The 26,330-nt window shown below is 34.2% G+C and overlaps 1 protein-coding gene across 5 annotated transcripts in view; it reads right to left on the bottom strand.

The window, feature by feature from the left end:
* Nucleotides 1-543: 543 nt before the first annotated feature.
* Nucleotides 544-26,330, bottom strand: part of LRCH1 (leucine rich repeats and calponin homology domain containing 1) — a 231,129-nt gene continuing 205,342 nt past the window's right edge. For 3 of the 5 annotated variants that reach the window (XM_051987312.1, XM_051987311.1, XM_051987314.1), the window contains 2 exons: nt 23,889-23,966; nt 14,262-16,317 (listed from right to left, as the gene is read on the bottom strand). In XM_051987312.1, coding sequence (XP_051843272.1) covers nt 16,111-16,317; nt 23,889-23,966 — 285 coding nt within the window. In that variant the 3' untranslated portion in view covers nt 14,262-16,110. Of the gene's footprint in view, nt 2,960-14,261; nt 16,318-23,888; nt 23,967-26,330 lie in introns of those variants that run through there. The other 2 variants (XM_051987313.1, XM_051987315.1) reach the window with 1 other exon arrangement.

Genomic DNA, 26,330 nt, shown 5'->3' with positions numbered 1-26,330 from the left:
ATTATAGCTATAGTGTAAGGCTGGAAAATGCCTCAGAGGCCAATTAGTCCAACTTTTTATTTTAGAAATAAAGAAAGCAAGGCCTATAGAGGTTAAGCAATTTGCTCAATCTTGCAGTCATATAGGTAGCAAGCATCTGAGTGTAATTTGAACTCAGATCTTATCACTTAAGTGATTAACTAACAGTGTTAGTTAAATCATTTTACTTCTATCACCCTTAGAATCTATATGTTAGAGGGAATAAGTCATCCCTAAAATCCTGTTTTCCTTTTAGTTGTGATTTTTGTCAATTTGTGGGTAGTAAACAAGATGGCTTGGACAAATGACTATTAAATGATAATGTTATTTGCATTCTATATTTTATGTTTGTGGTACTATCAGCCATGCACATTTTACCACACACAGGATATGCAAATGTTCTTGAAAACACCTTAGCCAGACAAGGACTGCACTTAAAAAAAAAAAAAAAAAAAAAAAAGGCAAATGACAAAATAAATGAAAGCCATTGGTATTATACAGTCAATTTCAAGGAAATACTGAAAATCAATATCAAAAGAAATATTTTAATTTTGAAAAAACCAAGATCTCTCAAAACAATGATTACAAAGCTTCATGTTGCCATATATACATGTAAAAAAATACTTCAGGACCCTGCATTCTTGCCCTTTGAGATGCAGCAATCAATATTCCTATTCATATAATCAATCTTTGAATGTTTCTTAAATTGTATATACTCTGTTCAAAATCTTTCTTCTTTATACCTTTTGTGTTGTTTGACACAACAGGTATTTGTGCAGCCCTGGGAAATATTAAAATACATTTTAATTTAGCATTAAAGTGCACAGTACATTACATAGGAAACAATATGCTCGCCGCCAATCCAAATTACTCTTCAGCCAATGCCTCTTCCTTAGAACACAAGCTTCTGCTTTGGTTAAAGTTAATGAACGTTTAATGCACACTGTCCTCCCGATCGATTGCTGCTGGGTTCCCCGTTAGCTTCCTCACCAGGTGCTGCGTCGCCTGCTGATGAACGTGATGACAATTGCTCTTTGCAGTTTGGGACATGTGGCTGGCATTCATTCACACATAATCAAGACTTTGAAAGAATATCGGAATATTGGTCTCTGTAAATGCAGCATCAGCGTGAACAAGCATAAACTGCCTAAAATAGGTTGTAGTGTCACTGAAACAGCTGGTTCTTTCAAACACTCTCTTTGCCTCTTGTGTATTTCCCTTTCTTTTCTAGTGCCCTCTATAATCACTCCTTCACCCTGCTGCTTTATAAACCTACACTTGCTTAGCTCCCTGGGTCTTAGTTTTTCCTCACCTGTAAAATGAAGGGATTGGACTAAAGTCCTTGTGAGGTCCTTTCCAGTTCTCCATCTATGACTCTATGATCCTAAGCTTTCTTGCTCCGCTACCTCTACCAGACGCCCTTTGGACTACATGCAGCATCTTCACGTGGTTGGCCTGAGGACTCAAGACTCATTTCTAGGGTTTCAGGACAAAGAAAAGAAATCTTGCATTCTTTTAAGAATTGCCTTGAAACCTAAAAATTCCCTTCCTCCCTCATCCCTGCCCCTGCCCACCCACTAAAATAGAATAAAATAAACTTTTTACATCTAAGAAACATTTCCTTTAAAAAAAAATTGGCAGTTGTAAAAAGTATCACTCTACTGAATCCAGGTGCAATGGCCCTTAAATGAACTTTGACAACTCAATGTTTTTCCTTTTATACTGGGCCCACTAAAGACCTTTTTGGTTAAAGAGTAAACTTTTTTATCTTCATTTTCTTGTGCTGTTTTCTCAATATCTGCCTCTAGTGCTGAAGTCTTTTAAGTTACCCAGGTTACAGTGCAAAATTATATTTCAAGACTCATGTTGCTAACTCCTACTTGTTGTGTTAAAAGTTTAATGTCTTGTGCATAGTAAAAATAAGTATCAATCCAAAAAATAGTTGTTCACATTTTGTCTTCAAGTTTAATCTTTCCTTGTATCATCACAGCTATTTACAAATAAATGTGGGTGCTCTCTTGATTTATGTCAATTCATTAGCATGGGGGACAACAGGACTGCTGGAATGTAAGAAATTGAATGGAATGCAGAAATATAAATTAAGCTGATGTTCCACAAACCAAAATATGAACAATGCCTCCCCAAGAAAACAGCTGTCATTGAAGCACCTATTTTTGTTGAGTTTTTTAAAAAATCATATACACTAGAAAACATGATTACTAAAGTCTAAAACTACTGCACACCAAATAGGATAGAAAATAACTAAATATTTATAATATTAAAATAAAGTGTTTAACCACAAAAAAGCAGTAATAAAATACAGTTTCCTAATTTACATTTTGCATCCAAAGGATGAATAACAACTTACTAATAAATAATATTTATATAAATATTTTGTATGTTCTAAATAGTTTTTAAAAGGCAATGGGTCTGAAGCAACATCCTGAAAAAATTTGATGGTTGAAAACCCTAACTCCCTCCCCCCAAATGTATGAGTTTGGTACTAATAAAAATGAATGCATTTGGCTGCAAAAACAGCTGTCCTCGGTGCTTTGGTAAAGGCAGCAGGTGAATATGGAAGGGAGGAAGAAAGTTCCATACATTGGAAGTGCTCATTTCTTAATAGTTGCTAGTTCTTGGTCACACCACATCAAGTATCTAGGCTGGATTTTCAGATGTGAAAGGAAGAATTTTTCTCTCCCAGTGGAAATATTTTCAATGCGCTTCTGGATTGAGAATTTGGAGGAGTGAAGGGAAGAAGTGAATTCAAGAGCAGAGTTCTTGATCTCTGATGAAGTTGTGTAGATTTAAAGGAGAGATGGTGGTGATTTCATGTGAACAAAGCCTTCGTTACAGTGACATCTAGTAACGCTTGAACTGTAATGCTCACTTTGACCAGCCCTTTTTCCTCCAGGATGTGATGTGGTAAACAAAGTTTTTCCTAAAAAAAAAAAAAAAGAAAAAAAAAAAAGAAAGAAAGAAAAGAAAAGGAAAAAAAGAAAGAAAATTAATCATTTGGTGACCTGATTCTACTAATCATATCTTTTTGCATATAAAAAATTAAAACCCACTACTGAAAAAATTAGGAATAATCATATTTATGTATCCCCAGTATAGAAATACATTGTTTCTCTACATCTTCCAGAACATTGTTTATTTTACCCCAAATACTCAGTTTTGATAGTAGTCCTGGCAATGGTCTTTAACTGGATTTACTTAAGCTCATATAAGCTTAGAAAATGTTTATTTGAAAAGGCTAAATTGGATACAACCTGCCTTAGAATGCAAATATTGAAAAGGTAATTTATTTTCTTAAAGAAAAACTTTGCAAACAGTCACTTACCCAGTTCAAGTAACCCAAGTAATCTGGTCAAGGAGAAAGGTGTGCTGATTCATTTACAGCACTGACTGTGACCTCTTGAGAGCAGGAAGTGATCTTTGTGAAAACTTGGGAAAGCTAATCAATTTTACTTGCTTACTTGCAAGGCTATTTGTAAACATAATTCTAACTCCAGTCTTCAACATCTCACTTTTTCTTTCTCCCAAGCCATTTTCTTTGATCCACACATTACCTGCTGATTTCTTTAAATGGCATTTTGGATTTTCTTAGGAGCTCAAGAAAGCTGGGAAGGTCACCTGATCTAATCCACAGAAACATATATCACCTTTATAATCTGATCCTTAAACAACTAAATCAACTAACTTCCCCATCTAGTGACAGAATTACTGGGAAACTTAATCTTACTTTTTTCATCTATAAAATATGGAAGTTGGGTTAGATGATCTGGAATACTGCTTTCAGCTCTCAATCCTAGTCCTATAACTCTGACCTTGTGAGATAGCCCATTCCAGTACTAGACAAGTCTATTTCTTAGAAATTAATTTTTATTTTGAATTATCCAAAATCAGTTTCAAAATATGATGGTTAGAAAGTAGTGCAATATTCTAGATATGGGCTGGTTAGTACAGAGTGAGCCTTGATTTCTTAGAACACTATTCAGAAGCAGAGCATAATGCTTAGCTTGTGGTTTAAGACCATAAAATTTTTTTTTTTAGATTTAGAAGGCCCGTCTAAGATCAAAGATAGCATGACAGAGAGGAAAGAATACTGGACCTGAATTAAGAGGGGTTTTTCATGTTGCTTATGCCTGTATACTTGTAGGCAAGTAAATATTCTCATCTATTGTACAAAATGAAGAGAATTAGGGTGAATGGTCTCTCAGGTCCCTTCTAATTATACAAAGATTTCTCAATCTTAGTCCAAACCCTTCATTTAATAGTTTAAGATCTGAGGCCCAGAAAAATGACTTCCTCATGGCCGTGATGAGTGAGAGTCAGAATCTGAACTAGATCATATTTACTCCTTCCACAGTTCTATACTGGCTAGTGAATAAGAAAGGACTGAATTGGGAACTAATTTAAATAGTAGGATCTAGATCAATTATGACATGTTTTAAACTGTAAATAGCTATTTCCATTTCTTGAATTTATTCAATGTCTCGGTCAAAGTAGATTTTTTTTCTTCTCTTTTTTTTTCTTGTGTGTTAATTTTGTGACTGTAACAATGAAAGAGAAAGTAAACCTGAGGAGAAAAAAAATAGACTCCACACTTGATTTTCTAAGTACTTAGCACACTCATCCTCCAGGATATTTCTCTCTATTGCTAGTAGGATAGAAAATGAATTCAGGAATTCTGGACTGGAAGTCCTGGAGTGTAGAAAGCAAGGCTACTCCCCCTGACCCTATACTTTCTATGATCTGGTCACTGAAGAGAATGATTTTTTGTGTATATATGTGTATGTATGGTTCTTACAATGCTGAAAGAAAAATGCAAAGTGAAAAACTTCTCATGATTTTAAATTGACACACATTTTTATAAGCAGAAGTGATCCTACAATATGTAAAACAAACTCCTCTCTGACCACATTTTCTTTATTAGGAAACACAGTTTCAGCAGAACTTCTCCAGTCTGACAAAATATTCTTCTTATTTTTAAGACGAAGGCCCTTAAATGAAATAACATTTGTAAAGTACTTAGAGTTTAGTGTCTGGTGCACAGTGAGCAGTTCATGCATGCTTGTTTCCTCTGTCCCTTTTCAAATCTATGATTACATTGAATAGAACACTCAGAATTGTCAACAGAGTTTACAAGAGGCCTTATAGTATATAATGTCCATTTACAACAACTTGATCTTCTTCAGAAAATCAGAATTACAGGATTTGAAATAAGAGTATCTGGTCAATCTTTCTGTCTATCTTAAGTCACCACAGACCAAGGATTCTCTATCCTTTAAAGAGATTGTGTTGAACACAAACAATACTATCTCTTATTTTGCAATCACATCTCTGTGTTTTGGCCTTATGGGATTCAGCCTATTCTAACCCAATTTGCTATAAATTCTATCTTTACAGAATTGTGCTGTAGGCCCTGAAAGTGGTTAAACAACATGAATCTCAGGCATTAACTTAAAAAAAATGATATCAATGAACAGAGCCAGGAAATCATTGTACACAGCAACAAGATTATATGATGATCAATTCTGATGGATATGGTACTTTCCAACAATGAGATGATTTAGATCAGCTCCAGTGATCTTGTGATGAGGAGAGCCATTTACACCCAGAGAAAGGATTGTGGGAACTGAGTGTGGACCACAACATAGCATTTTCACTCTTTCTGTTGTTGTTTGCTTGCATTTTTTTTCCTGTTTTTTTTCTTGATCTGATTTTTTCTTGTGCAGCAAGATAATTGTATAAATATATACATATATTGGATTTAACATATATTTTAATATATTTAAGATGTACTGGATTACCTGCCATCTAGGGTTGAGGGTGGAGGGGGAAGGAGAGGAAAATTTGGAACACAAGATTTTGCAAGGGTTAATGTTGAAAAATTACTCTGCATATACTTTATAAATAAATAAACTTTAATAAAAATATTCATATCAATGGGTATATTTTACATGCCCTCTCTTCTGAAATAACCTATTATCATATGAAAAGGAAAGCTGACAGCCTATTTTTTGGGGGGTATATATCTGAATTTTAAGTCTTGCCAGAATTATGAAATGAACTAGAAGGTAAAAAGTTTACCAAATTCCATAAAGAATATCCTATTCACTTTGCCAAATATCACAATCAGGAAATTTACTGAGCAGAGAAATTCATGGGTATTATTCTTTCTGTCACTTTCATGTGCTCATACTTTATGTCACCACTAAAGCTGCTGACTTCATAAAGCCAGGACCCCAACCAGCTTAGTATTGTCAACACTGTCATCAAATATGAAGGGGATTAAACTAACAACAGCAAATCACATATAGAATTATCTCTCCCTGGGGTTCAGGCTGTGAGCCATTAATCTCAGCTTTTCCTTCTTTATCTTTCCCAAGAGGGAAAGTTAGGAAATTCATACTTTTGTCTTGCAACAATAGCTAAAGACAGTTAAACTTTACCTTCAGAGTAGGATTCAAGGGAATGAATAATATGGCAGTGAAAGCTACAAGTGAAACAGGAGCTCAGGAAGGCTAACTAGGGAGACTGTCCTGTACTGAGTGCCAGAACTCAAAAGAAGGATGCTTCCTTGGTACTTGACTGGCTATGATGATGGGCACAACGTCTGGACCACAGAGGAACTTGGGAAGAACAGGCTCCCATCTTAGCCTGAGGCAAGGGCATCAAATATCACAAAACTGCCCTAACTTCTTTCAGGGCTGCTTTGACTCACTCCAAATGGGCAATCTCAAAGTAAGACCTATTTGTCTGTTCATATTCGATGACCAAAACACCTAGAGGAGCAAGTAGATCTGTGGACCAGCTAGTAAGTAGAGTAATGACAGAATGAATACTGCAAATGCAACCTGGATTCTGGTCAGAGGCAATGGAATATAGCGGGAAGGATGTTGGACTTGTGAGCAGGAGAGACTGGGCTTGAATCTTGGCTCTGATACTTCACAGTTAGTTGTGTGACCTTGAGTAAATGCTTGAGACACAATTATAAAAAGAAGCCAGAAAATAAATATTTAGTAGGTAAGGGAAAATCAGTTAGGAAAACCTTAGAATTCTATTCTATACTTATGAGCTTTAAGGACTTTCTGGAACACTGGAGTACCTGCTTAATCATCATGAACTCCAGTTTCCTTAGCAGCAAGAAGAGGATGATAACCTTTTATAGGATTGTTAGGAACATCTCATGAAAGAAGAACCATAAGAAATATATATATGCCACAAAACAGGAATACTAAATTGCTGTTGTCATGAGTATCCATATAAATCAATTTTTTGTTTTAAACAGGAATAATAATTATTCCTATTTTATAGATGAGGAAAGAGAAATTTTAAAAAAGAGCAATACCACCACATGAAAAAATCCAAATTGAGAAACACTCATCAGGAAAATTCCTGCAATAAGTAACTCAAAATGGATAGATACAAGAAAAATAACTGTCTATTTAAGCTAACTTTAGACATGAAGTAACAGGCATATAACATGTGCAGAAATATTATACTTGGCAGTTCTAAACAAGAACTCAGACAATATCTCAAGCAAATCTATTTTCTGGTTCAACAATAAGTATTTTAAGCATACTATGGATGCTTACAAATTAAAACAATCTTATCCTCGGTCCTTTTTTTTGTGGAACAATGAATCTTTTTGTGATGAAAGTAACTCTCTGCCCAATTCCCTCCTTCTACCTTATCTTATTAGTTTCATACACATCAGTTTTTCTGCAGAGCTTTTAAAGTAAGACTTGTCAGCATGCCTGTGGGATAGAAATGCAAAGGAACAGAAGGAGAAACTGGAGTGGAATGGTGCAAAACAGAAGGAGGGAGAGGGGTCCCAGTTGCTATGTTCCCTCTCTCCTCATATTACCTTATCTTTATGTCTTTCCTCAATCAATGGGACATAGGATCCTTGAGGAAAACAGCTGTTTTCATGCTTGTATCCCTAGTTCTTAGCTCAGTGCCTGGTACTTTATAAACATCTGCTAAATTGAAATGGTCAAAACATGTGTAATAGGGTCCAAAGTCCACTTTCCCCCCTCCTAGGCCTAAGCCTAACGATCATAAGTATTCAATTCTGGCATTTAATTAGCCTCGTGTTAAATGGAAAGCTTCTGCAGCACAGTAGTGGACAAAATTCTCTGCAGAGAAAGTCTAGACCAAATAGCCAGAGTTCTTGAATTACAAAGAATGCATGATCAACAATATTTCTGTTTAAAAATACATGTTGTCTGTTTATTCAGTATGTAGCTTGTTTGTATATATTTGCTTCTTGTCTCTCATTAGATTGGGGGATTCCTGAAGGCAAGGGCTGTTGCTTGCCTCTTTTGTGTTCCCAGCGCTTTACATAGTGTCTTGGCTTATGTAGGAGTTTAATAAATGTTTTCTGACTGTCTGATACATTATGAACTGTATAATTTTAAAACCCCATAAAATGCATTATCATCAATTTCAGGAATGATTTTATCTCTATCTTAATTAACTAAGTCTCAAAAAATTTAAGGCTTTCCCAAGGTAGCAGGATCAAGGAGTGATTCTGAATCCAGACCTCTTTCCCACTGGTCCATACTACTTCTACAGAACTTATTCCAAGTCTATATTGTAAATAAACTTCACATTTTTCTATGATAAGAACAACTCCCTGAAAATATAATTTTAAAAAACAGAAAAGAAAATTTAAACAAATACCCTGACTGAGAATACAGAAGCCATAAAAATTCTGGAAGTTTCAAAAAGTTTATTTTCTGTTCCTTTGTTAAAACAGATATTGTCACTGTAGAATATTGTTTTAAATCTGGGGAGTATTTGAGTAAGAGAGAGGGAAAAACCATGACAAACTTGTATTTATAATTTTATGCTACTTGACATAGCAAGCGCTTGACAATTACTATTGATTGAAGCTATAATTGGATTTAGAGCTGAGAGTCAAACCCTTTTAATTTATAAACAGGAAAAAGGGATATAGAGAGCTTAAGCAGGTAAGGTGCTTGTCCATGTTTCTATAAGTGCTTAGGACTAGCCAATGAATTTAATTCAGGTCTTCTGTCTCTAAATCCAGCATACTTCTCACTACTGATATGTGAAACTTAGGGCTACAATAAAATCTAAATAAAATCCTTACTTCCCATTAATTATGAGGTCTGTATTGATGATGGTCAGATGACAGTCGTTGATGTATCACCTACTACTCATGAAGCCCTTTGGATCCTGCTAAGAGTCTGGCATCTGACTGAGGACTGAGGACTTTTAAAGATGTGGGCAAACATTTCTTCTAAGACTTCATATTGCTCCTCTAACAGCACTTAAAATATTTCCTTTTTTGGGGTGTTGTAAGGACTTTAAATGCTTAGATCAAGTCCTAGAAGTAAGAATTTTATGTGGTCCAATAGAAATCCAAGCAGAGACATGTATACATTGAGAAAGGGACTACCCCTCACCATTACTTTAATCAATTTATCATATTATCTGTGACATTGGAGACAGAAAGAATACACATAATGCTTCATGGGGCATCTTGTTTCCGAACTATGAAGAGTCCAATGATAGGCATTAATTCAGAGTCCGCCAGGCACACACTTATATAAGAAATCAATATAATTAGGTAAGAGATTAAAAAAAAAAAAACTAATTTACTACATGTTACCAAATATCTGAAAATCACAGCAAACCTCAATGTTTTCCAAAAAGTGATTAAACCAACTTATTCGGGCAGAATTATTCTAATGTAAACAAGATAATTATTTTTAAAAAAGGAAAAATGAAAAATCCATGACTCTAAAGCCTATAGCAACATAATTCAGGGGATTGATTGAGGAGGATGTCAACAGATGAATATTCACATGAACAGGAGAAAGAGTAGAGGAATTCAATGAAAGTGTATTTGGTCATTAGAATAGAAATCTAATAACTTTCTGAGGCTCCTTTAAGGATTTCTCAGTGGCTATGGAAACAACTGACACTGTGGGATTAAAGTCACTCTACTTTGGCTCTAAGAAATATCTTCAAAAGGACTAAATCATATATTTCCAAAATATATTTCTTACAGTTCCATTCAGGGAATTATAACTGTTGCCAAAGTTTCCCAGTTTACCGAACAGACCCCCTTGAATTTTTAGTTATCAAGATGTTTAAAAATCCAATTATTTGCTGTATAAAGAGAGTTTTTTTCTACTTACATAGTTCATATTCAAAATAGGCCAATGTAAATTATTATTTATTTAAGAAAAAAATAGAAATTGCAAATGCTATTGTTCTGCTTTACTTTGGACACCCAATCTTATCTTGAGACAATAAAGAAAATAAATGACTATGATATAATATGACAAATTACTTTTGTCTGCACCCAAATTGGCAATGGCTGACTAGACAAGATTATAACAGTTCAGCGGAAAAATGTGAACACAACTCAACAATTAAGTTCATTAGAGAAAATACATATAGCAAAAACCCTTTCCAATCTAGTTGATTCTAATTTCCAGGGCAAAATTGCATGCTGAATTAAAAGTGTTTTGTAAAGTGTAAAGTCCTCATACAAATGTGAGCTGTTACTATTTTATAAATGGTTGCATTCCTTTGTGAGAAGAAAATAGTGAGTGAGATTTGCAACTGATTGAAAAATAATTTTTGCCTCTAGAAATTTTTTAAACAATTTAAATTTGGACCTAACAACTTCTGGTTCAGAGTAAAGAAATACATAGCAGCCAGCCAACTAATAAAACCTGTCCAGTCTCATTCCAAGAATGGAAAGGTAATAAAGAGCTAACAATCTAGTACTTCTTATGCAGGGTAAGGCAAGAAGAAGAGAACAACAAGCAAGGAAATGGGCTGGAAGATCAGAGCATTCAGTTCTCCTTTCTCCCAACTGAAACTGGGGGTTAGTAATTTGCTGAGCTTTCAGTCTGCTTGCCAAGGAAAAAGGACATTTTGATTAGAAGAAAAGCCTCAAGGGCAGCACAGGCTCCAGTATAAAAGTAGAACCTATTTGAGATACTGTCTGGGGAAAATGTAGATTCTTAATTTGCTACTCAAAATTTTGAAGATAGAAAAACAAGAGGAAGAAAGCAAGTAAATCAGTATGCAAAACCATTAAATATAAAGAGATTTCATGAAAGCCAATGAAGGAATCTTAGGTTGGAAAGCTAATACAGTAGGATAGGAACAAACACTGCTAGATACTCAACAGTGAGTTGAACTAAAAATTTGTTGGCCAATTGTTAAACATTAAAAAATTAATCAGAAGAAAAGCCCATGCAATCACAATCTGGACAGCTAAATAATAGTACTATCTATAGACAGAAACATACACGGAACATAAAATCAAAAATCAAAACCAAAACAGACCCCCAGCTATGTTGTCAATGGAAAGCCCAAGTCCAAACCATCTTATAATTATTCTACAAGGGAGTGTGGCTGTAGTGGATAGATGTATAAAATATCAATATAGGGATCTGGCTTCAGTATTTACTAGTTGTGTGACTATCAATAAATCACATTATTTGAATTCCAGTTTTTTCACCTATGAAGTGAGGATAATACTTTTATTTATAAGCTACTTTGTAGGAATGGTTAGGAAGTGCTTTGTAAGTATTAATGGGCTACAGAAGGATGACACATTATTATTAATCTATTATTAATCATGGGCCACAATATCAAAAACTAAATTTTCAAAGACATTAACCAATGATATTTTTACTTTTCCTTGAAAAATGGAATTAGATTTTATAAGAATAGGATGAGAGGTGCACATCTTTCACAATAAATATTGTAGATTTTCACCAACATATCAGAATTTGATAATCTTTAGAAGTTACAACAACCTACAAGCAAAAAAAGATTTAAGGTCACAAATTACTGTCTTTACAACAGACATGCAAAGCAATTATTGACAAATATTATTAACTCCATGTCACAAATGTAGAACTGGGGTTTTATAACGCTTAATGAACTGTTAACTGTTACACAGTTAGGAAGTGTCAGAGCCAGAATTTGGACCCAGTCTTCCAATTCCAGGATTGAGGGAAAAATGAGAAGAAGGGAAGTCTTTCTTTCATAGAGAGAAGGAAAGAATGATTTTGTCCAATTTCTCAGGCAACCTTTGCTGCTAGTAGAGATACAAGGGATGGTTTGATGAAGACAATCTACTAAAAATAAGACAAGCAGGAGAGATGCTACAAAGACAAAGCAAGGATGGTCCGTGGAGTCTGAGAAGCTACAGTAGTAGAAAGAACTCACAAGTCTATAGCAATAGGAAATGGGTTGGCCCAATGCAAATAGCTGAAGCCAGGAGGCAAAAGGTGGGAGCAGAAGCTGCTACCCAACCCAAATAACAAGGAAACTATGACTACAGGTCATCATATAGATCACATAAAACCACTAAGTACCATGGCAGAAATAGCACCAGCTTCTCCCGATACACAGAATATATGTATGAAAATGCATATTTCATTAAGATTTTCAAATAATACACATTATTCCCAATGCCTGTTCAAATAAAATTAATAAAAATCATCCTCTGACACTTCTATTTGAGGTATCTGGAGAGTTCAGAAGGCAACTGCTGACAGAGATAGAAAGAAAGGTAACAAATAAAACTATATATATATAGTTCATGCAAACTTATCAAAGTATTCTCTCTGATATAAATAAATCACTTTAACCTAGCTTATAAGCCTTAAAAATTTCATTCTTAAGTTTAAAAAATCCTAATAATTTGATTCAACCCAAACACTAAAATGATGAATCTGAACAAAAAATCTGATTAATCAATAAACATTTATTAAATACCTACTCATATATATATAAATGTACAATAAAGTTAGGAGAAGAAAATACTTAATGACTAAATAATGAGGCAAATTAAACCATTTATGAAAATCTAAATGATAAAACCCCAGTGCCCAAACAAGAGTTATTTAACACTGGGAACTTTCTAATTTCCATGAAAAAAGAAGGAAATAGTAAAATATACATAAAGACTTACTTCCTTGGTACTTTAAAAGTAATAAGTAAAATAGAACCAAAGAGACTAATTTTACAACCTGCAGAACAATTTTCAAAAGTAACATCTTGATTTTAGTTCACTTTAGGGGACTTTGTCACCTATTACACCATGACTTTCTATGGTCTTGGAATTCCACGTGTATTTTCATCTTTTTTTTGAGAGCCTATCCTTTGCCATGAGTTATCTCAGTTTCTAGAAGCATTCTGAAAACGTAATCCAATCTGAAATTTCTGAAGTTCCATTCCCTACTTATAATCAAATAGAAAATATAAATCAACTGCAACATACTTAACATATATAGGACTGCTTGCCATCTTGGGGGGGGGTGGAGGGAGGGAGGGGAAAAAAATGAAACATAAGCGAGTGCAAGGGATAATATTGTAAAAAATTACCCTGGCATGGATTCTGTCAATACAAAGTTATTATTAAATAAAATAAAATTTAAATTAAAAAAAAAAAGAAAATATATATCAAAATTATTTTACTTATCCAACTATGTCCTTATCATTTGTGCTACGTTGTTTTACCTGAATCAAATAAATAATAAAAAAGAATGAGCCCTTAGGCCATATTCCTAGGCAAAAATGTTTTTGTAATCTTTGGTGCTTAATATTTGCAAGGACTAAGTGACTATGAGTGGATCATAATTACAGACATAAACATCGTCACTAGAAAGGGGCATTCTCAGCAAATGTCATATAAACAAAGCTGATGAAACAGGCAAGGGAAGAACTTACTGTGTCTTAGGCTCTGGTGATATGAGAAGAAAAAAAAAGGAAGATTAAGAGGAAGAGCTGGAAAGTGGTTCCTCTTTCATAACAATAAAATAAAAAAAAATAAAGCAACCAAATCTCTAAAAAGTTTTCACACTCAGTTGGACAGTATGCCTTACACATGTACCATTCAAAGTGTTTAAATGGTAGGCATAGGACTTGCTGAGAGGTAGAGAGGAAAAAGAAAAGTTTTAGAATTTTTAATAGCAATGGACAACGGAGTTCATTTCAATTTCTCACCTAAAGGTAAAATGTTAAGCTTCCTCTATAACATACCATATTGCTTCTGAAAAAACAAAATAAAACACTATCCCATCAAAATTTCACAGAGGAGCACTAACATACCTTCTCTCATGGGGGATGAGGCACTATATGACTTTAGAATAACAAATTATTAAAACCACTGAAAGTTGTTCTGGGTACATTTTTGTAAAGCTACTGATATACCAACAAAAACTCTGAAATATCATTCAAAAAAGCATTTATTAAGCACCTGAAAGTTAATGATTCTGTGCTAGATGCTGTACAGAATTGGGTTACAAGGTAATACAATTTGGCATGCTGATTGATTATGCTCTTCCAGTATAAAACAAGGATGGATGATTTTTTAAAAAATCCTATGTTTTTTCAATCAATACCAAGTTTTCATGAGAGAATGGAAAACCTTGTTAATAAGATAAGAAGACTCAATAATAGTAGTTTTTTTTTATTAGAAAACCAGCCATTTTCCTATGCAATATAATTTGGGTTCGATCAGATTGGGTGGCAAGAAAGCTGTGTATATCTTTCCTTTGAATTTTATCAGGTCCATACTTGACTGCCAGGATTCATAGGAATATTCAGAGGGAAAATGTGTCTTCCTAGAAATTCTACCTAAAGACTGGTTATCCATCTGGTAAGCTTGAGAGTTCATGTTAATAAAAAAAAAGTCATATTTTCTAAATTTGGGAAATTATAACTCTGGTATTAACATAAAATAAACGCTACAAGTCACATAATGGAAATGGAATTTAAATAAATAGGATTAAATTTCCTTGTTTTTATATAGTATGGCATTACTCATCAGTAAGAAAGACATTTTTAAAATTTGTATATAGTTTAATTTTTTTCTTTAATCCTTTTGTCTAATTGCTCCATAGGCAATGTACTGGAGTCAATATCCTATAAATCTAGTTAAGTATTAAAATAATTTGTCAGTGAATATTTATTAGAATTCACAGGCTTAAGGAGCACTCCAATATTGAGTAGTCCTTTTTCTATTAGTTTTATTATATCTTAGAATTATGCTGAAAACCTAAAGACTATAAATGTTTCAAATGGATCTTATTCTGGGTCTCCAGAATTTAGGATCCACCTTTTCTACTCTAATTCTTAAATGAAGTACTCAAATGCAAAACCATCAATAAAGTGTGTATAAAATGTTTCTTAGAAATAGTGTGGTCCCACTTCTCTGCTACCTCCCCTTCCTGCAATGGCTTAGTAATAAATGTCAAGAGTCTTAGGACAGGCTTAATAACAAGAGAAGGCTGGAAATGTACAAAAAGTTCTTGTGACAGCAAATTCCACCATTTAGTATTTTAGTGACTAATTCTATTTCCTCAAAGCTATTCTACTTGGGGTTCTTTCCTTAACCACCATGACAATACAACATGTCCAGAGTTGGTACATTGGCAATAATCCTACACTTTGCTCCAATGTGGAAAAGAGAGAAGAATCCAGATGAATTTTCACAGAGAGAAGAATTCCCTACTGGGCTTTTAAAAATAGGTCATTCTATATTCTTTATTCTTGAATAATTTTAAGATCATTTTGGATCGAGACCTTAATTTTGCATCTCTGAATGATAACAGCACCAAAAATAACACTTATATACTTAACCCCGAATTATGGTCCTTGTTCAGTACTGGCCCACCCAAAGGGGAAAAAAATACTCATGTAAAAAAATCACCACAGCTCCTTTCTTTTCTTCCTTTTTTTTTTTTAATGTATAATCCTTCCCCCTCCCCCCAAGTATAGTTTCAGGCACTTTAATAAATCAGGAAAAATTTGTGACAGCAATGTTGCTGATATTGCATGGACTCATTAAACTAAATATGACAGAAACAAGGGTGTGTGTAGGGAGAGGTCTTAAATATCATTTTGGATTTAAAAGTTATAACCTGAAATCTTAATATGAAAAATTCTCAGCTCAAACTTCTGACACTATTGAAGAGATGACAGGAGTAGAAATTTGCAAGGGAAAGGAAGAAGTGAAAAGTACCTGTAAAAAGTTAGATAAAGCAGAATGTTTGAATGCACATGCTAGAGAACAGATTATGCTGATAGAGCATTCCAGCGATAAGTAATATACATCAACACTACAAAGAATACGTGGACAAGACAAAGGCCTATAAGGTCCCTGGAGCGAAGGGCAGAAGTTGATTGTGGGGGTTTCTCCCCATGTGCCAGCAGAGTATCAACAGTCTTTCGAATGTGACGAAAATCCAAGTGCAGGATGTCATACGGAGAGCAGAGGTCAGCCTATCCCGAAGGGCAGCCAGTAGAACAGAGAGAGAGTGAATAAAATTAAAAATACAAAGAGGTAACAACAGGAGAGAAATGCAGTATTCTTGGTTGCTATATGGCTTGGAATAATAACCCTTGTCCTCATGTGACAGGCAAAAATCTTTCTTTCCCTTTAAAGACTTGGTCTATGAGAGAGAAGCACAATGCTAGAATTTATTTTATGCAATCTAAAAGAGCAAAGTTGTTTTCTATAGATATTCTTATTGTATCAAAAGTCTAGCTGAATGGTTATTAACAAAACCAATACCAGATACTCCATACCTGAGACAGAGCATTGTGACCGGCTGGTAGTGGTTTTAGGTGCTAACTAGTACTTGGAGAAATTTTCAGCTCAACCTTCTTAATAAATGAAGAAATGTAAAGTTTAAAGTTTGAATTCCTTTATTTCATCTAAATTCAACCTCACTCATCTTTGAGAAATAAAAAATATTCCTATTTGAATGGTGAAATAACTCTCTCTCATCTTGGTTAGTCAAAAACTTTAAGGAAAATTAGAGAAAATGAGTTCTAAAGACATTTTTTACTCAAGACCAAAAAGGAAAAAATAATCCTAACATTTTTTTCCCCTTTAATCTGAAAAAAAAAGATTTTATAAATATAGGGAAGTCTCCATGAAAAAATGTAGGCCTCTCAGAGACCTTCTTGGGGCACAGAGTACCTATATTATTTGCCCAGCATCCTACAGCTACTATGTGCCAGAGACCAGACTTGAATTCACCAAGTTTATTTCTCCTTGTTTTTCAGAAACAAAATAAAATAAGCTTGTCTATTATCTATATTTTACCTGTCTATGTTTTATCTACCATGAAAGAAAAAAAAAAAAAAAAACAACCTAAAACTTTCTAATACACTATCTTCCTAATTCAAACGGAAACAAAGTTCAGAGTTTTAATGATTACAACTGAATTAAGGCTCAATAAGAAAGCAGAAATGAGTCTTTCAATGAGGAATTTTCAAATGAGACAAAACCTTCAAAATTCATGATCCATGAATTTTAGAAAATATTTTGTTATAAAGCTCTTTTTTTAAAAAAAGCTTTATTGGCAAACAGATGCAAATCACAGAAGGCTTAATTAAAAGCAAAGCACAATTGTGCTGAATAACTCTCCAAGATCTTGTAAACAATGGAAGATATACGTTAATAAAAGATTTTAAGCAGTATAACCAAAAACTGGTTTGATTAAGACATAGAAGGAAGACAACCATTATTTTTTCTCAATGGACACAAAATTAATTCTATGAAATAGATTAACACCTTCAGTGAAGGAAAGCAGCTGCAGGAGGATAAGGAGAAATCTGATGACAGGGGTTAGGAGAAGGAGACATAAAATAAGGAATTTAAGCGTGCCCAAAGCATTTTCTATTGCAATGTTGGCTGTAGCAAGTGAAACCTGAGAAAAACGTGGACATGAGCAAAGAGAAAAGTCAGCTTCTGCAAACTGAAATGTAACTTATGTGTGTGTTAGCTGAATAATAAAGACAATCACTTACTTAACTGGTAAACAGAAGAAAGCTTCTCCTAGTGAAATAGGTTAAGGAAAATGATTTTTGCATGCCCTCTAGCGGCTCTGAAAGAAAACTCAAGTTTTTCACAAAGCAATTCATTATGTAGAGGATATTTCTGATAAGGTAACTGCAAATTAAACAGCAGATTCCTTTTTCAAAATGCACATCACAATGTGCGCCAATCTATCCATTCACTGAACAATTTCAAGAATTGTATATTTGTAATTATAAAAATCCTCCAACCCCAGATAACAACTGTTATGGATCAAATGAACATACTATTATTTCTATTTTAATGTAAAGGAAACAAAAAATAGCTAAAGGAAAAGAAGCTAAATCAGTAGTATCAGAGATAACATGTGAATATGCAGAAATATGCTCATATAAAAAGTGAGCAACTGAACTCACATGGTTATTGACTCTTAAAGTATACTTGTCAGATGGCTGAAGGCTATGATCGAGATAGTATAATAAAGGGATAAAGCACAGTAGAATAGTAGCTTACTGTGGGAACTTGGGATTTCTTTGTGCTTTTTTCAGTAGCAATTTAATGAGAGCAGTTTAAAAGTTATATTTTCTTTCCTTCTAAAAATATAAAACTGAATAAAATACCAAAAATAAAGAAAAAATCAAAAAAGGAAAAATAACATTTTAAACATGTTATTAATAACTATAAAGCTGTAGCAAATCTATCATATTTTCAGGAAGAAGTAAGAGAAGAAGACAGGATAATTTCCATGTTATTCAAAACAAAACCACCCCCTCTGAGAGGTAAATGATTGTCCTAGTGCCAGTATATAAATAGTGGGATGGGATTATAATTTTAGAATTGTTTGATTTTTAATGTCATTTGTAAAAGACCCAAGAGGAGTCACAGAAAGAACACTAATGGGACAAATTAGAATCAGCACCCTGGTTAATACCAAATTCTTAGTGGTCTTTCAGAGAAAAAGGAGTTTATAATAAGAATTCTAAGAGTTGACTATGTCTACCAGACATAAAAACTTAAATGAAAGATTATGCATTTTCAAGTAATTTCTTTATTTAAAAAACATCACATAATGGAAATATTCAGAGACTAGGAAAAATTTAAAGTTTAACAGGAAATTTTTTTTCAGAATTTATCCAAAAATTTAAGTTGATAACTAATTATGATGAATTAAGTCATGCCATTTTATTTACAAGTGTCATTTCTAGTCTATAGAACATAGTGTCTCTAAAATATTTTGTATAGATAAAGACTGATAGATCATTGATTAAAACTATCTCTATACCAAACCTGTCTGTCTAAATAAGGATACCTATTGTGTAAGAGGAGTATTTCTTCTGTACATTACAAAAAAATTTTTTTTTGTTTTCAAAAGGTACCATATGTGTTCTATGAATCAGCAATTTGTGAAATGAGAAACTTATTTAGATATGATGGGAAAAATTTCTGGCCTACAGTTTTGGTATAATCACTCAGTATCAGCTCCCAAATTAATCTAGTCTGGGTAATGAAGGTAACTCCATTTACAAAATAAATGCTTTCACTTTAGCATGAATAGAGATATGATTTTGAATCATATGTAAATTACAGTAAATGATTTTCTTAGGAAGATTAGTCTCTCAAGTAACATCCTTATGATGCTATTATCTGTCATTTTATAGAGAAAGACAGAAGCATGATGAGATTATGTGGATCTCTGATGAGTGGTAAATGCTAACATTTTCCAACAGTTTCTGCCACTCTTATGAAGAACCTGAATAGAATCCCTGTTCCCTAACTTCTCCACAGTATGGGGGAAAAGCTTTCTACTTGGATAAAGAAATTGATTTTCACAGTTCTGTTTTTCTTCTTTCTTAAGAATAGCTTAAAAGGCAAGCCTTAACCTAAGCTTTGTTATTGCTCCAACAAAAACATATTAGGGAAAAATGTTATGTAGACATTCAGGTTCATAGAAACACAGTAAGCCTCAATCAATAATAATGATTTTCCTGCTCTACTGACATTACAGTAATGTTTTATGACATTGTTTTATGGTGTAACTTTGTTATTCTGTAATAATTGTATCGCTGCAAAAATGACATTGGTCACTGAGATGGGCATCATTTTAAAATACAAGAAGCCAGATTGCAGCCTTGGATCTTCCAAGCTATAGGAATGATCCGTTCATGTACTCCTTGAAAAAGAAATCATCCTTTAGGACCCAGCTTTATCCAGATTTTTTTTTTTTTTTGCAGACTTCATATAAATGGAAGTTAAAGCTTCACCACCAAGAGGAACAATGTTTTAATGAACCCCAAAGAACTAAATGAAAACTTCATCTCTCTCTACAAAGAGAAGCCAGAGGCATGGAATGTGTAGTCCTTCTTAAGTAAAAGGTGAAAGCAGACACAGATTGGACAGCTAGGTGGCTGAATGGATAGAACACCAACCCTGGACACTGGAAGACCCGAGTTCAAATCTGCCCTCAAACATTTACAAAAAAGTGCTAGCTGTGTGACTCTGGGCAGGCCACTATCCCCTGTCTTGCCTCAGTTTCCTCATCTGCAAAATCAGCTGGAGAAGGAAGTGGCAAACCACTCCAGTATCTTTGCCAAGAAAATTCCAAATGTAGTCCTGAAGAGTAGGACGTGATTGAAACAACTGAACAACAACAAAATAGTTATTTAGAGAAAGTCATCAAATTGGGGGAGAAATCCAAAAGTAAAAGTCATGGAAATTTTAGGGTGGAAGAGAATATTACCTACAGCATGGAGTGACTCTGAAGTTACCTATCCACCACATCCAATAATTATAACCTGAGCTCATTTTTTTCTATTTCCCCATGGCTTCCTTACTGTCCCATCTTGTGCCCTACCATATTATATTCTGGAATATTAGCACTAACTTCATATAATACCCCAGGTTTATTTGCCCCATCCTTTAGGCAAAGTGAAAGTGGAATACAAAAATTCTATTCATATACAATATTTATATCTTTAATATCTTTTCCACATATCCTAATGATTTGAGAATGAATTATGCTTCTCAAATCAGTGTAGATTTGAACTTTTAACTTAAAGCAACCATGATAAGTGTATAAACTATAAACCAGGGACAGAAGTACTCTCCTCAGTAGCACTTTAAATAGTCTGTTAAAAATGCCTTTGAGTAGCATTATACCCACTAGACTACTATCTCTTCAATGATCCCATTTGCTGTTTTGCCATAACCAGAGCAGAAACATTTCTCCACTGGATATTCTAGCCACTTGAGAAGTTCCAGTTGATGAACTTTATCACATAAATTATCTCTTCATTCTCTGTACCCCAAAACAGCCATAGTCATGTTGCTGAGAACTAAGAGAGAAAGAACTTATAGCAAGTTTTTTTTTTTTTTTTGGCTGCTGGTTTGGACAGGGCTACACAGGGATTTGGAAATTCTCAATGGGATGGACTCTTTACCAAAGCAGTCCTAGAACTTATGGTCCTACAGTATTATTTGGGGACACTGAGAGGTAAAGAGACTTGCCAAGTATCACACAGTCAGTAAGTTTTAGAGGTGTAACTTAAAGCCAGGTCTTCCTTCCTCCATCTGAGGCTGGTTCTCCCTCCACTCTAATAGCCTACCTCACATATTAAAAACATGGAATGTTTCTTAAAAACAAAAAATGTGTCCAAAGGTCACATATAGCTGAGTCAATTTTTAAGTATGCTTATAACCGTAATTGCAAAAATAATTTCCTGCATCTAAGTTAATGAACAGGTCAACTCTTGCTGAGAAATTAGATCTGTATGGTCTCCTATCAAGGTTTTTTAATAGAGGTCAATGGAACAAACAGTTTTTAATATACGAGAACACTGAAACTTTTCACTATCTAAAAAGATTATTCACAATGTCAATTATAATCATTTATTACAAAATATAGGAGTTCTGGTATGCATGCATATATATGCGCATCAAAGAACAGGGTTGGGAAAATAGGTGTATGAGGTTTAATTCTGGTCCCCTAGAGAAATAATAAATTCATACTGATAAAAGAAAAAAAGTACAGTTCTGATACAATTGAAGACAATTTATGATATGTAGAAGAATGATATCTGCCTTTTTACATAAGTTTGGATATATTAAAAAGTTTTGCATATATTAAACTTGTAACAATTTATAATAAATGTTACAAATGCTATGATAGTATGTACCCTTTCTGTCTTTTCCTAATAGGCTGCAAGGATCAGGGGGAGAAAGATTAACTGAAGTTTCTATCTATCTGTCTATCACGGAGGATTACCAATTTAGAACTGGAAAGGCATTTATTTATAAACCATCTTGTCCAATGTCCTCAATTTGCAGGAGAGAAAACTAAGGCCTTGGGAAGTTAAATAATTTGCTTAAGATCATAAAGAATAAAATCTTCAGCATAAAACATGTTTCTTCTCATCCATTCCCTAGGACACAAAGCCTGAGATGTGAAGCAACTTTGTAAATTCAGGAATTATTATCCATGGAGAATATACTGGTTTCCTCTGCAGACCTTTCCATGCTCATTAAGTAAAGACCATTGTTACTTAACCAACAAGTGCTTTAATGTATCAAAACAGAGGCAATGACTTAATCTGTCACTTTCTTAGAAAAGTGATCATTTTTCTTTAGGATATTACAAATAAACATAAAACCAGTCCTTGCAATCTGCTTAGAATTTAAAAAAACAAATCAGGCTAAACACCTGGCCCTTACTGAGCACAACAAAGTAGGGAAACTAACAAGAAGGGTCCCCATTTTTAAAAACTTACAATTCTCTGAAAATAGAGAGGGCTCAATTTTCACTGTATGAGTTTTCAGAAGTGTTAGCAAATCCACTGTGACATTTTGTGGATTTGGATTGTGTTTTTCTTACTTCTTCTCACCCACAAGAACTGATTACAGACATTTATTTCCATTTCAGTTTGCACTGGGGTATGCTGAACAAATAATGAATGCAGCAAAATCACAGCAGCTTAAATCACTGATCAGCAGAGCTTTTAAGCACAGGCAAGAGGACATGACATCCAAATAAGGTTTTCAAGCAGCTTTAATTCTCTTACGGGAAACCTTGCAAGCCCATAACAGAATCGTCTTCATAAATATGTATATATTCCCATATATTCAAAAACTATGAGTATATATGCAATAAGCATACACATGTGTACATATACACCCATATAAATATGCCAAAAACCATTTAGATCAAGGGAAGCCAATATCTTCACCACAATGTAAAGATTACAGTCTACTACAAAGAAGTGGCAAGCTTCTCCTTAAAAATTCAAGAGTCTTCTTGGGCTGTTTTGCTAACCCTCTTCAGTTTTTCAAATGATAAGACAGCTGTTAAAATGAACAAATGCAACAACAGACTCCCATCACTGGACACAATTACATTTGTGTGCAGATGCTCAAAAATTAAACTGTGTGCCAGATCTTTAAAGTCTGTGTTTCTGGGGGAGAAAGGGCTGATAAGAGCCACAGGGTTCTAGGTGATGTAGTTCATTTGTAGAAACACTTTGTGCTATCCAGTATTAAACTCTTTCCAATGTATCTCTGAAAAGCAACACACCAAAAACTATATGCGAGTAGAAGGTAGGAAGGGAAGGGGAAGTGGTAAATAGCAGGGGGAGGAGAAACAGAACAGAGGTACCATCGGAGAATACCCTCAGTCACGCTTTGTTCACCCTTAACCTATGTGGCCCAATTGTGGCTCATTTCATGGGACTTAATGACATCTCAATTTTTGCTCATGAAGTTAGACCACAGACTCATTTAAAGCATTTTTTCCAAGTTTAGAAGTCTACATTTTCTCTTAAAAACTCACAAGAACAATTTTCTTCACTTTTATTCTAAAATGAGTAATACTCCCCAAAAGACATTTTAATAGTACTTCCTCATATAGTTTTATTCCTCTATGTTATTCCTCTAGAAAGCTTAAGATATAAGGTGTATGCTTTTGTAAATACCATCTATTCAATTGTGAAATATATACATTAAGCAAACTGTTGGTCTTTTGGACCAAGTTAGGCATTACCTCTGGAACTCCTAATTTCCGGCATGCTTCCAAAAAATTTTCCACATTTCTTCTGCATTTGGCCATACTAAGTTTGGGCTGTAAATATAGAAATAATGATTATTAAGAAGGAAACAGTTTGTCCTAATGTAGGACAAATTTAATTTTTGCCAGTTAAAGCTATTCCCCATCAAAGCCCATGGTTTAATTATCAAGAGAGTTGTGGGAAATTCTTCACTAAACTGAGTTACTCAAAACTGGTTTGAGGGTTATACATGACATAAAAACCAGGCAGAATTTCAAATAGATTATCTTCAGTTGTATCTGGCAAATTTTAAATGCCCTATTTTGTTTCAGTGCTACATTTCAGGTTCAATGCTGCTCTTTTGAAAAAAAAAAAAAAAGACTCAATTCCATATTCTAAAAAAAAAAAAAAAAAAAAACACACACACACATATGCCTATTTTTTATGTGTATTCATATAAGATACCAGTATCTGCTTGTGGCTCCTAAAGCATGAAACAATTTAGTTTGTGGGTTTTAATAAAATTATTCCTACAGAAGGAAACATTCTAATAAGTTAGAATTTTCTACAAAGCAGGCTCTTCCATGGGATTCTTAAATCTTGTTTTCAAGGTTCTGAAATGTACCTTTATTCCACAAATGTGTAGAACTGTCAAGTTTGATTATCTGTTACTTGATCCTATAAGAGACAAGTTCTGTCTACATATATATATAGAATTATAAGCCTGGAAGGGACCCCAGAGGCCCCTGAGCCTTATTTGCCTCAGATTAAGAATGCCCTATCACACATTTCTGACAAAGCTTTCTCCTCGAGTCTTTCAGTAATGTAGAATCTACTTTCTGTCTCCCAAGGCAGTCCATTCCATTTGGGGAAACTAATAGTTAACTAGTTTCTACTTTCTTCAAGCCTAAATAATTTCTTTCTGCAGCTTTGTTCCCAGTTCTGCCCTCAGAGGCCATATAGAACATATCTAACTCTTTTTCCATGTATCAGGAAAGAATGTTATTGTAACCAAAATGAACTCAAATCCCTTACTGGAACTATAGGACAAGTCCCTCAATACCTTTGAATCTCAGTTTCCACATCTATAAAAGGAGTTCAAGTAAAAGGAGATATCTAAAGCATTTTTTGTAAACTTAAAATCACTATTTAATTTTTATTATTAGAAATCAATGAGATGGACATGTTGGTACGTACTTACAATGCCTGCTGGTAGAGTGCCTGGATTAGGAATTTTATGTTTTATGTAGTGGGAACCTAAAGCTCACTAAGTAGCCACACAAAATCTGACACTTTTATTACAAGTCCCTGGGAATGGAGGGCCACCAGCTAACTAAGGAGAAATGAACCTACCAGGCCAGGAATGGGGCAAGTTATAACTTTTATGATGATCAGTACTGAGAGCAGACTTTCAGTCTGGGCAAAAGAGAGAGAGATGTAGTCTCTCTAATCTTTCTTTAAAATAAAAAGAGGGAGAGGAGGGAAAAGAAGCATCAATGGAAAATGAGAGGAACAGATTACTTTTGGAAAAAAGATACTTATAGGGAAATTATGTGATATAGTGGAGAACACTGGAATCAGGAAGCTTCAGACACTTACTAGTTTTGTGACCCTGGAAAATCACTTACTCCTGTTTGCCTCAATTTCCTCATCTGTAAAATGAGCTGGAGAACAGAATAGCAAACCACTCCAATATTTTTATCAAGAAAACTACACAGTAGGGTCACAAAGAGTAGGTCATGACAAACAACTAAACAACAATAAATGCCACATTCGTTTCAATTTAATTTATTGCTGTATGTTGTTCTGAACTACACTGGCAAAGAATAATCGTAAAAATATACTACTAGTTTTAAGGTTTTAATATAGTTATAGAAATGTAGTATAACATTTCGACCTGGCTGTCCCATTAGTATTGTAACTCAAAATATCAAAACAGGCCAGATCTTCTTAATGTCTAAACATACCCACTCCTCCAAATCTCCCTATTTGTGCTAAATTAACCCAGTTCAGAGCCTTAAAGTCATTTACATCTCCTCCTTCTTTTTCACCTCTCATCAGCTAGTCAGCTCCCAAGTTCTTTTTCATCCATCACCAGTTAAATCTTAAGTCTTTTGTGATTTCTTATCTAGGATAAGATATTAACCTAATCTGACATTTAAGGCTTTCCACAATCTTGTCCCAACATACTTTTTTAGCCTTTCTAGATTTCATATAATTTCCATTAGGTACTTTTCAGCTAAACTGGTCTACTAATTAGTTAATGCCTGCAATTGACTTTTTTCTCCTTGCCTTTATGCAGTTATAAAGCTGTTTTCCATGCCCAGAAACTACTTTCTCTGTACTTTTCTGCCGTTCAGAGTCCTCCTTTTCCTTTAAAGCTCAGGTTGCGTGTCCCTGGGGAACCTTCCTTGATATCCACAGTAGTTAGCATTCTC

This window comes from Antechinus flavipes, chromosome 3, assembly GCF_016432865.1.
Source record: "Antechinus flavipes isolate AdamAnt ecotype Samford, QLD, Australia chromosome 3, AdamAnt_v2, whole genome shotgun sequence".
NCBI lineage: Eukaryota > Metazoa > Chordata > Mammalia > Dasyuromorphia > Dasyuridae > Antechinus > Antechinus flavipes.
The sequence above is the reverse complement of the archived record's forward strand: the minus strand, read 5'-3'. Positions and strand labels throughout refer to the sequence as shown.